Source organism: Pavona decussata, unplaced genomic scaffold (assembly GCF_977016875.1).
Source record: "Pavona decussata unplaced genomic scaffold, jaPavDecu1.1 SCAFFOLD_225, whole genome shotgun sequence".
Lineage (NCBI taxonomy): Eukaryota > Metazoa > Cnidaria > Anthozoa > Scleractinia > Agariciidae > Pavona > Pavona decussata.
The window spans coordinates 400,592-412,812 of record NW_028145630.1 but is presented as its reverse complement, the minus strand read 5'-3'; the positions used below and the strand labels follow the sequence as shown (position 1 = coordinate 412,812).

Genomic DNA, 12,221 nt, shown 5'->3' with positions numbered 1-12,221 from the left:
ACGTTCAATTGCCTACACCGGGAATATATAAGACTAGAAAATTTTGTAAATTGCATAGTTCCATGCCAATTTTGTACATAGCTGCATTGTGATGAACATCTAACAGTATACACAAGGACACACTGTCAAGACCTTTTGTGACGTATTTATGAAATGCTTTTGTGTTCAAGCCTTTGGCATGTAGATTTAGATTGTTTTTTTTTTCGCATCACGTTAAATGCTTCTTACTCTGAAGATGTAATTTGAATTAAGCCCTATCAATAAACATCATTTGTGAAACTGGCTTTTTATGATGTAAATCAGCGTTTCCCCGTGCTTTACACGAGAGACTGCACGTACGACACTACTAAATTGTCTTTTGACCCGGTCAATCCGTTTCGCTGCCGGCCATTTGTCAGTATCTGATAGTCACTGAAACGAAATGACCGTGAAAGCCTGGGAGATGGGCGTACAGGAATCGCCACCCGTTGCACATTTCCCGCGCTTTTCAACGGTTGTATTTTTTTTATCCTGAATTCTGATTGGCCCAGTGCGCTATTTGTTCTGTTTTGTGATTGACCAAACGTGGCTCCACACGTGACTTGCTGTTGTTGTATTTACCGACAGTCTTTAGAAAACCGCAACTTCCAAAATAAGAAGGCTTTCTTTCCTTTTATGGAATCGCAGTTAAGGCAAGAAGAGGAACTCTACTCTACTCAACGTTAAGCAATCAGGATCCACTGATCTCTTTCGTTTTAACTGCCAATATATAAGTTAATAACCATGACAAATAAAACAAGAATACTTAAAGGAACACATGTTCGAAGCCTGAAATAAAATACGAATGTTTGGTTTTGTCGACAGGGTTGATAAAGCAATTTGGCCACCGCAAAGAGATTCGAGTGCTGACGTTTCGAGCGTTATAATTATAGCTCTTCGGATAGACGGGCTAACACTCGAACCGTCAGCACTCGAATCTCTTTACGGTGGCCACTTTTTCTAGCTTTACTTATCAACCAAAACCAAAACCAAACATCCGTTTCTACTCCCCACTGACGCAGCACCACAGTTTCTACAGAAACTAACTCCGTTATCCATTTGAGTTAAAATACGTCTTCTGCGGTTCAGACAACATTTTTCACGTGAAAAGATCATTTAAAGAACGAACCAAATAACTTGTTTTGTTGTGTTTTTGATTGGTTAGTTCTTGGGACTGGTTTTCTAACAATCGTAACAAGTGCGATTCAAGGATTAATGTCAATACAGTATTGTTTATTAATGTTGTTTACTAATACAGAGATTTGGAAAGCGGGTGGATTTTACCCTGATTTAAATCAGCGTCTATAAACAACGCTTTGAAAACTGATTCATTTACAGTGGAGCAAAGCTCTTGACATTCACAACTTTGTGATTTGAAGAAGCAGGTAAGCATTTGATAATTTTATTAAGAACCGAACGTTTCTTAGCAAAAAGAACAAGAAAATCGAGAACAAAAAGTTTGAAGAAATGGTCATTAATTCGTCTTTGGAAAATCAATCAGTGCAAAGTAAACTATTCAGACTATTTAATTTTAAAAAATGCCAAACATTCTCTTAGAATTTTAAAAATACTTTAATTTCCTATATGACTTCATCATTCCCGAATGATATTTACTATTTCCATCCAAAGTATAAATGATCGAAATCGTGATGAAAATGTTTTGGATCCTCCGAGCTACGAAATAAGAGGTACATAGATGGACGCCAATTCGAAAATTTGATACTTTGTTCAGATCTGCACTGACTAGAGAAAAGTATCATTGACATTGTAGTTCACGTTCTAAAATAACTGGAACTTCATGCAGTCTCTTCCGTCAAACAAATTTTAGGAAATCGCCCGCATCATATCTATAGTTCTGTTGTGTTACGCTCAAACACGACGGGTTTTTTAATGGCAGTCGAAGTACATCATAACGATCTAGAAATATTTTAATCCGAAGTATGAACCACATTGCTCTCCACGGCCAATTAAAAACATTTCATACTAGAATGAAAATTCCCATCTTAATTCTGCAGGTGGAAGAATCCAAAACAAGAAGATTTAATGGATGCAATGGTTATTGTACCACTAGAGACTACAACACCTCACAGGTAAGATTGGTTTTAAAATTTAGCAAAATAATGATCTATTTTTTCATGTCCAGTCTTTTATATCTGAATCGAAGAGATTTTATAAAAGTACCTAGATGTATATTTTCCACCTGTTAGCATTGCTTAATGCTGCTTTTTGTTAATTTTGCTGCCGCTCTGACTAATTATTATTTAATGTTAATTTTTTCAATTCAATGTTATTTCGAAGTGAGCCCTCTCGATGAGTTTTTTTTTTCTCTTAGGGCAAACTTCGACAATAAAATATGTTTAAATAAAAAAAAATTATCATGGACCCCAAACAAGAGAGCCTCAAAATAAGAGCTAGAAGCCTCGTCATCAAACTGAGACAATATCAAGGAAATGGCATGGGAAGTCTTCCAAAGACAACTCCACAGGGAAACCAACTGAGATGATTTGCTTACTGTGTGAGTTCTAAGCTCTGTCAAAGTAGTTGAATTACTGTATCGCAAAATAAGATCGGACAGAATGACTTTTTACTAATCTAAGTCAGACGCTAAATCAGGAGCCATAGGAAGTTCTGAAAGAGCGGAGCGAGTTCGATTATAACATCTTGGACCTGACCGATTTAGAACTGCATTCACACAGGATGTCATGGTTTACGCGTATATAAAATAAGGCAACCGACAGAAATGACCACGTGACCATGTTTACCGTTCTTTTGCCGCGCGCTGTTTTCAGTTCCTCAGTACCGTCGAGTAGTTTTATTTTGCACTGTTCTCATCTGTGTACTCATCTTTTCAAGAAAACATAAACGCGAATCTCACGTTTGCCGTTTGCCTTGAACGCGATTCTAAATCTCTTTATTGACCTGTTAAAATTACGTAATAAACTTTTCAGTACTACTTTACGACATTGTAAATGTGTGTGTGACACATTTCAGGTCTGCGCTGCCGTCTGCGTACAATAGCTGGTCGCCGTGGGCCTGGGACTGGTGGCTCAATCAGCCAGATCGTGACGTCATCAAAGCCGAGAAAAAACTAGAAAAGAAAGAGACCGCTGATAACCAGCAGACTCCTACTGATCAAACGACGAAAAAAACCTGAGATGCCGAATTTATCTTTCCTTAAAAGCATAAACCGCTTAGTTAGTAAATGGTCTTCTGGTGCTTTCATCTAGATTTCAGAATCAATTGCTCGAAATTATAGTGTCTCTATCTTATCCACTATGGTACATATGATCTTAATTAAACAGAGAGAGAGATCTGCAAACGAGGCTGCTTTGTGGGTAACCAGTAGCCGCGGCACTCTCAATTAGTAACTTCAAAAATTTCAATTTGTGTTTCTAACGAAGTTCACTAGTTGCTGGACGAATAAAATAACCCTCATTGAGGAAGAGAAAATTTTCCAAGTCCTTTGTTTGTGTCAACACTAGAGTGCTTCACATTCAGAATTACACACTGAGGGAGGTTCTAAACTCACAAGCGGAAGCAAACAGGCTGTTTATTGTTATCTGTTTCTCACAAATGGAGACGTTAACATACTTTCTCAAACTCATAATAATAAAAGAGTCAATGTTTTCATTGTGGTATGCAAAGCGTTTGTAAATTGGGTCGTGTGACCTAGCGGGACAGCAAAATCTTAGAAAATCCTCAAAACTGGGAACATTCTACACTAACACTACTTCTACTTAATGCATCTGCCAGTGGTTTCCGCGGGGTGGAGATCAGGAATGCCCACGGAAGCAGGCTACTCCGTTTTTCCCCTGGGTGGGAAAATAGAAAATTCTATGCATACGCTTCCCCGGGGTCGGAAAGATTGAAATCACCCATGTGCTCGATACAATAAAAATCTCATTTGTACCACACGTACTCATTGGCAACGAGCAGAAAACTCCTAATTCGGCCAAGACAGGCACATAACCTCGTTCCAGGTCTTTTCCCTTCCCAATTTACAAGGGAAATGGGAACGAGGTTGCCAGACACAGTCGCGTCTCCCCGCGGGGGCCGGGAGGGCAATTTTTACGGAAAGTGGAAGCGCCGTTGTGTACTGGTTAGTCACGTCGAACTTTTGGATAACTCTAGGATTATCTCAAAAATTCCAGCGATGCCATCGTTATCATCTACACTCGTCGGAGTTACTGTTATTACCCTTGGTGAGTTAACAAAATTAGCCAGAATGAACGAGAATTGGGTGCAATATTTTGCTTTATGACCCTTTTGAAAGCCTTTTAGAGGTGTGACTGGTGTCTTGTTTACGACAGGATTGCGTGCGTACAGCCATCAAAGGAAATACATATAGTCTCACTAATTTTCCTTCAGGAATATTTCGAATATATTTAAGCATACGCTGCTGTTCGACTTAACTTCGAGGTTGAACGATGGAGCAGTGCCTTCAAGAACAAACCTCTGCTTCATTTAATTCCGCGACTGCAAGTTTTTAAGGGCACGCTGCCAAATGTTGTTAGGTACGGTATTTTGTTACAGATCGGAGACATTATGATGTCTAAAACTACAGGTTTCCATAGGAACAATTGCTCCCCGGCCCCGAAAAGTGATGTAAAAATTTTATGCCGAAGTTAGAGGTAACATAACACAAAATTTATTGCATGTAACATAAAATAACTGATTTTAAAACATGCCGCATTAAACTCACACAGACCCTTCTTTTTTCTATAAATTCCTACACACTGGATACAATGACACAAATTTCGCAATCTTGTTTTTTATGTTCGTTTAAAAAGAATGTTATATTGTTTTCGAAAAGGGCATGCGTTGTTATCAGCCGCGATCATGTTAGCTGAGTGCCAAGATTCAAGTGTCTTTCTTGTACGGATAGTTCCTTTGTCGATGATGGCTGTGGTCCCCGCGTGGACACTCAGAGATACCAACCAACCATGCAACCAGAGATCGCTACTCTATATTTTTGTTTTGAATCCTGATTAGGGTTTTTCTATTTTTTTTTTTTTACTTGTTTTTAAACATCTAATGATAAAAATAAGCGAAAGAAGTTTTACACTACTTGTTTTTGCCAATAAATTTTGAGCTTTAGAATGCTTCCTGAAGAACCAAACGTTTTTGACCAATTAGTCACCTCGCTTAGAATCCTTCGTGACCTGAATATTAATTGACACTTAAAGACAGTCTCGCGCAGGCGTAAGTAAGTAACTAAGTAAGTTTTATTATTTAAACACGTGTCATTGATTCATGAGCAAACAATATATTCTTGTGACAGAAATGTACATGCATAATAAATCTAAACCAAAGCAATAAATCAACACAAATTGAGCTAAAAATAGCTATAAGAATATATGATAAGAATAGTGAACAGATCAACGCTGGTTGTTAGCCAAAATACGAGTTTCAGCAGTTTCAGCGTTCAATACAAAGCCTTACATGTATACCAGGCGTAGTCAATCGATATCAATATCGATTGAAATCGGTAATCGATAACAATCGAACTCACAGAAAAAATTTATTATCGATTGTTATCGATTGAGATAATGGAGAATAATCGATAGCAATCGACAGTAATTGATAACAATCACTAATCCCAAGAAGTCCCTGGAGGAGTATTCGTTTCAATTAACTGAAATTATAAAAACACTGATTTTGTTGTTTATTTTGCTTCATATTTATGGCGTTGCTATAGACTAGAGGGTTGCACACCGCTACTTTGGCCGCAACTTCCTCTTCTTCTTTGAACCGCGCTGAAGCTTAACATCGATAAAAAATACCAAATTATTTCTGTTATTGTTCTTATTCTTTTAGTATCAGCTTGTTGATATTTGCTTATCGATTTCCAACTCACAACTTTTTTTCTTTATCGATTCCTATCGAGTGGTATCGGAAATCGATTGCTATTGATTGTTATCGATTATCGTCTATGGCGTCTGTACGAAGGTCTGGGATGTGCTAAAAGAAACACATATACAAGATGTCTGGAGAAGCCACGTTTAATTGATATTGTTCATCCAAAAATATGAGCAAACAAAATTTTATGCAATCTAATTCCGCATCCTACTGAAACTTTCTCATTCCCTAAAATCAGAACCATTTAACAACAATGAGCAGCAATGGCCCGCAAGATGAGCCGTGCGCTTATCGTCATTACAAGCTAGCACTTCCAGTACTTCGTGCGTCGTTCGGAAAGCTCCGTTTCCGGAATCATCGTCCAAAGAACAACGAAATTTATCCACAATTTCAGTGAAAAATCAACCCTATAATAATAAATGTTTAATTTTAAACTTTATTTAACCATTAAGATCAAGGGTTCATCGAAATCTGCTCTTGTGGTTTTACACGTAAACATTAATAGTGAAGCAAAAGAATCCGGCATTATAGGGGGCTGCTCGGCATTGAAAAGTAAAAATCATGACTCTTTATGTGAGCATAATGGAGTACAATAGTGGCAGATTATAGGGTTACTATCACTTGTGAACCAAGCCTCGCAAAAATACTCTGTACGGTTTTTTAATGTTACTAATAATGAACATGCACCAAAAAGCATCAAAGAACTGATCAATCGGATATAGAAACAATAAATACGAACTAAGAGGAAATGCCATTTTAAAGCGGCCAAAATCAACACCCCAACTTACGGCCTAAAATCGTGGGGCTTTACGGCGCCGCCTAGAATATAATACCCGACTCATACAGCACTATTCGATCTTTTAAGGTTTTTGAAAATAGCATTAGAAAATTGGACTTGTCAAGTTTACTATGATCAATAACTTTCTACCCATCCATCGCATGGTACAAACAATAATAGCTTTTATGTCATCTCGTGAAATTTACTCATTGCAATTTTTTATTCCTATGTGAATAGATCAGTTTACATTTGATTATTCTAGTTACTTGAATATAGCCACGATGTTTCACTATTTTAATTTTATTTTCAAGTGTAATACCCGAAAACGAGCCGGTGAGCTGTCTCGCTAAAGCTAAGTGTATCTACACAATAAACTTGACTTGAATTGACGCCTTTGGAGCATAATAGTGAGATTTTGTTAGAATCAAGCATAAGAATAATAGTGAAAAACTTGGAGCCTAATGTGTAAAACCGCACTTGTGAAAACAAATCTCAGCCGCGCGTAGTAGTAAACAGGGTAAGCCTGTGCTCCACCAGAGGATGGTATACCTGTGGCGGAATGAAGACGTTGAAAATGTTCCGGTTGCCTGCGGATGGCGGATTGAGCACGTGGATGAAAAGTTGTAACTAGTCCTCTTGGCCAGTCTTGGCACAGTTTTTATGAACTCGATCACCGCGATTTGTTTTCCTCTTTTGTATCGCAAATTGGTGGAATCAGCATGTCTCTTTTACCCACCTTCCCCCTGTTTAGATCTTGCTCACTGGTTTGTTTGTTTTCTTCAGTTTATTGCAGTGTTGGTGAAGCTGAAGCGGTGAGGCCTCCAAAAACGTTGTTTTACGTCTTTGGATCAGAAGCTATTTACATCGTAGACCCAGAGAGCAAGCAAATTTTGAGCACGATTGGCGCTGAGGGTATTTGTACCAAATCGAGAAACCAATTCTCACGGTAATATATTTTCAATTTGTTCAAAGCATTCATTAGTCATCATCATCATCATCAGTGGCGGAAAAAAGTTCTTTTGGTCATCAATCTTCACTCCCAAACTGATAAATAAAATCTTTCTTGTTTTCTATAGGTTATACACTTAGCAATGGTTATGAAATTTGAAATAACTTCCGTTGAACAGTTGAAAAAAATTAGTCTCCTTCGTACACTTGGCAATGGGTATGAAGTTTGAAATTACTTGTACAGTTGAAAAAAATTATTCTCCTTCGACTCGTCCTTCCACGGCGTTTTTTTATGTGATCCCGACAAACGTTTACTCCTGTCACCCTATCTCCAACAAGTGAATCAACTGACTATGCTAACATTCAACGTACGGTGTAGAAGCGGATCTGTTTGCGAACTTGTTCCTTGCCTGCACTGGCACCTCGCTGTCTAATTTGGTTAGATTCCAACGAATCTAGTATCAGTCCACTGAATGGGTATTCTCTGCATCCTTGTTCATTCTAATTTTCCTGTAATTTTAACAGAAACAACTGTTCGATAGGAGGGGAGGTGTTGGCAAGAGGTGAACTCATTTTCTTCAGCGATAGTCCTGGGAATCGGGTTCACATTATTGATGTAGAGGAAGGAAAGGTAAGTGATTTTCCTTGTCTCAATTCAATCTGATCGTTTGTATTACCAGCATACGTCAAGTTTTTCAAGCTCAATCTACGGAAGTTGGGGATGAAGTTAGTGCTTTGCTTCCTGGTTAGAAAATTTAGATCTTATTGGTTGCAGCCAGGACTCAATCCCGGCGGTGGGAGGGGGTGAATACGAAAGCATGTTTATAACACCCAAACAATACTACAACATAGCAAATATAAACAAACGTAATTCACAAGGTTGTCTCAAAGTGTAAGATATACAGGTAGCAGCTATAGATGCAAGAGAAAATGTTTCTCTTGCTAGATACTACTCCTTAAATTACGTTTCCCCGTTGATTCTGTCTTTGTAGGTTGTTGAGACAGTTCCTACAGGGGGGTACCCATATGATTTGTACTACTTACACTGGCTAGAGGAGGTCTGGGTACACACGTGGACTAACTCCACCTTTGACGTGATTAACATCGCCGGGAAACTGAAGAAGTCTCACAAGGCTATTAAGGCGCATGTGCAACCAGGTTGGTGCTTTCATAAGCAATTTCATCGTCTCGACCAGAGCCTGCATCCTCCTTATACAGGAGCAATAAAGGACCGTTCCTTTTTTCTTCAGCTGTTCAGCAAATTTTAAATTTATGTTTTTCCGCGCTTGAAACCGGTTGCATGTTTTTCCGCGCTTGGAACCGGTTACATGCTTTCTCGCGCTTGGAACCGCTTGTAGTTTTCCCGCGCTTGTAACCGTTTGCATGTTTTCCCGCGCTTAGAACCGGTTACATGTTTTCCCGCGCTTGGAACCGGTTGCATGTTTCCAGCGCTTGGAACCGGTTGCATTTTTTCTCACGCTTCGAACCGTTTGTATGTTTTCCCGCGCTTGGAACCGGTTACATATTTTCTCGCGCTTGGAACCGGTTACATGTTTTCCCGCGCTTGAAACCGGTTACATGTTTTGTCGCACTTGGAACCGGCGGTTACATGTTTTCCCGCGCTTGGAACCGGTTACATGTTTTCCCGCGCTTGGAACCTGTTACATGTTTTGTCGCACTTGGAACCGGCTGAATGTTTTCCACATTTGGAACCGGTTACATATTTTTCCGCCCCTGGAAACGGTTACATTTTTTTCTCGCGCTTGGAAACGGTTGCAGATCTTCCGGTGCATGGCATTGCTTCCATTGCGTCCTTATTGTGTTATTCAGAGTACTTTTGCTATGATTTTGTTATAAGCGGCCGTAAATTAGAACAGTTGCGTTGTTAATTTGCTTGATCACGTGCTTGTTTAGGTTTTTCCCACGGCTTCATGTTTGCTGACCAGAAATTGAAAGACGGCAAAGTCGGTTACGTCTCTCACATGTCCAATCCAGGTCTCCATCAACTCGACCTTGAATCCAAGTCATACAAAGGCTTCGTAAATGCTTCCAGCTACGGCTGTACCGGAACTTTCCACCTTGCTTACAGCTCTGTGAACAAACACGCCTTTTTTGATTGCTATGGATCACGCGCATTGATGGAAATGGACGTCACTACAGACCAGGTTGTTCGCAGGTGGAATTTCACTGGCATACCCTATGCTTCGCCTGACGGTCGCTTTATCGTTACAACTTACAAAACCTCCAACGTGACCTTAAACCTTCTCCTTGATAGTAAGGTCTATGTCCTGATCATTTCTGACAAAGACAGCCCTCCAGTGCTCAAATCGACGCTCGATATACCAGGGGGAGCGAGTCGGCTGGTTTTTGACGAGAAGGCTGGCAAGCAAGGCCGGGCCTTTGTTGCTTATATCAGCCTTGTGTACAGCGACAAGATAGCAGTGTTAGATCTGGATGTGCTTGAGTTCGGTAAGGGCGCAGCAGTCAGCTACATTGAAGGCGTTGGAAGCGTGTATTCCAGGCCGGGCATGCACTCTCTGCACCGCCCCTTGTTAGTATCAGAGTATTGGTTGGTGTCTCCCGCCACCGCTGATCAGTCCCTCGCCATCATCGACACCGCCACCCGACAGCTGCATGGGATGGTGTCCGGAGTGGTTGGAGGAGATGGGTTGGTCGCGGTGTTCAAAACCACAGAAACTGGTCCTAATGCCGCAGGAAAGACTAATCACTCGCAAATGTTGATTTTTATCTTGCTCTCTGTTGTTTTCATGGTTGTTGGGTAAAAATAAGGCAGAGCCGATTTAACGCAGATTTACCCTAGAGGGAAAGTTGACGACTCTGGGATGATGTAAGTTGGGATTTTTGCTTCTTTTTACGTACAAATGACTGAAGCGAACAGGTGTCATCGCGACAATCCGGAATATCAATAAGAAAAGTTACGCCTGAATTCCAAGCATGTTGTGGCGGACACAGCGGCAAAATGAGTGCAAATGCTCGTCACGCGTGAGCAATCTTACGCGGCGAAATGACGGCATTTTTAAAATTCCCATTGTTTGTTTTTGTTTCGCGGGGATAAGCGCAAATCAAAATAGATAAGGTTGCCGCTTTCAGGAAAGGTTCTTCGAACTTCCTCTATAACATATCTTATTCAACAAAAAAATATTGTGGTAACAGGTGTGAATTTGGCGATTGAAGTGGAGCATTCATAATCGCTTCTCGCTCGAATCACAAATCTGCGGAGCATGCGCACTCATTTTGCCGCTGTCGTAGGCCTGTTGCAGCATGCGGGGCAGGGCTCAAGTGTAACGTGAGGGTCAGTTCGTTATCAGAGGAATGTGTACGCACTGCTGGGTCTGGAATAGTCTTACAGTGTAAACATCGTACGTTGTCGAACTAATATCATCCCGTATAAACCGAAAACATTTCCTCTAGTGTTAATGCATACTCGTTCCCAGGCCACCTGACTCTGTATTAGCCGGCCGAGCGTATGAGTAACTGTTTCTCGTGACCAGTCCTTGTGGGTTGGGAGAGCAGGTGACTAGGAACAATAATCAGTGATGAAGCTTACATCTGACATTTTTATTGACTAGTATACTTGTATTTGCCTCTCTCCTCCGCAGAGGTTCGATGGGGTGTTATGTATATCCGCTGAACCAAGTGAGTACAGGCACAAAAGCCTGCAATCACTTTTCTCAGCGGATTCTCCCACGCGGAACTGAAGCTCTTGAGCCTCTGAGGAGGAGAGAATGTATTTGCCTTTACGAACGATGGTTTTAAAGTTGTTTGCACGTAATTGCACGATTGTTAGGTTAATTCATGCATAATGATGACACTAAATGACTCAAAAAGACTTACAACAAACTCAACATAATTCTTTAAAAATCCCAACTGGAAGGGAGGCTTACCATTTGGCTATTTACATCCCAATATTGCTCGCTGAGTTGTTTTTAATAGTTGAGAAAAAATTGCATTTTAGAACTCCCTTTGCGCACATAAGATCAAGCCATATTTAGCGCAGGTTATCTAAAATATATACAAACCATTAGCCATTTCCTAGATTTAACCGCATTTCCTAGCCATTTCCTAGATTTAACCGCAGTTATTCTTAGTCTTTTAATTATTGCACATTTAATCACATTTGTTACATTTAGCAGTATTTTGGTTTATTTTGCCTTCATACAACAACTCAAGTGTAACTTAATTTCCACGACGAGGACGCCGAGATTTAAAGTGACTTCGCTGTATGTTAGTCAAAACTGCTCAATAAATTTGACTAAGAACCTGTTTTTTCTAACTTTTCTAACAGACCCTTCTCCAAAATGGCGGCAACAGATTTGAATGAGTTAAAGTTAAAGAACAACTTTACTTTAGTAACCTTGCAAAGTTTCAGCACATTAGGTGTTAATATCAGCTTAGGAAATGTAAGATGAAATTTGACAAATTTACAGACGTTTGTATGTCTGGGGCTATACGTCATACCCCCAGTCATACAAAGTCTGTAAATTTTTCATTTTCAACTTACATTTTCTCAGCTGATATTAGACCTGGTATGCTGAAACGTTGCAAGGTTACTAAAGTGAAAGTGCTTTTCCAGGTGCTGGTATACGTTTTTAATTTT

At 39.9% G+C, this 12,221-nt stretch overlaps 1 protein-coding gene and 1 long non-coding RNA gene across 2 annotated transcripts; both read left to right on the top strand.

The window, feature by feature from the left end:
* The first annotated feature begins 1,305 nt into the window (after nucleotides 1-1,305).
* Nucleotides 1,306-3,581, top strand: LOC146458920 (uncharacterized). Its single transcript, XR_014858091.1, has 3 exons — nucleotides 1,306-1,403; nucleotides 2,034-2,108; nucleotides 3,010-3,581. It is a non-coding gene; the product is annotated as an uncharacterized LOC146458920 (long non-coding RNA).
* Nucleotides 3,582-4,069: 488 nt separating this feature from the next.
* LOC146458919 (follistatin-related protein 5-like) lies at nucleotides 4,070-11,883 on the top strand. The gene is made up of 5 exons (XM_085090145.1): nucleotides 4,070-4,220; nucleotides 7,439-7,601; nucleotides 8,129-8,234; nucleotides 8,596-8,761; nucleotides 9,518-11,883. Exons 1-5 carry the CDS (start codon nucleotides 4,172-4,174, stop codon nucleotides 10,384-10,386), a joined length of 1,353 nt encoding a protein of 450 aa, XP_084946271.1. The 5' UTR covers nucleotides 4,070-4,171; the 3' UTR covers nucleotides 10,387-11,883.
* Nucleotides 11,884-12,221: the final 338 nt, after the last annotated feature.

Coding starts and splice junctions, on each gene's coding strand:
- LOC146458919 (XM_085090145.1), top strand. CDS start 4,172: ATGCCATCGTTATCATCTACACTCGTCGGAGTTACTGTTATTACCCTT. Junction 4,221..7,438: donor AGTTACTGTTATTACCCTTG/GTGAGTTAACAA, acceptor TGTTTTCTTCAG/TTTATTGCAGTGTTGGTGAA. Junction 8,235..8,595: donor TTGATGTAGAGGAAGGAAAG/GTAAGTGATTTT, acceptor CTGTCTTTGTAG/GTTGTTGAGACAGTTCCTAC.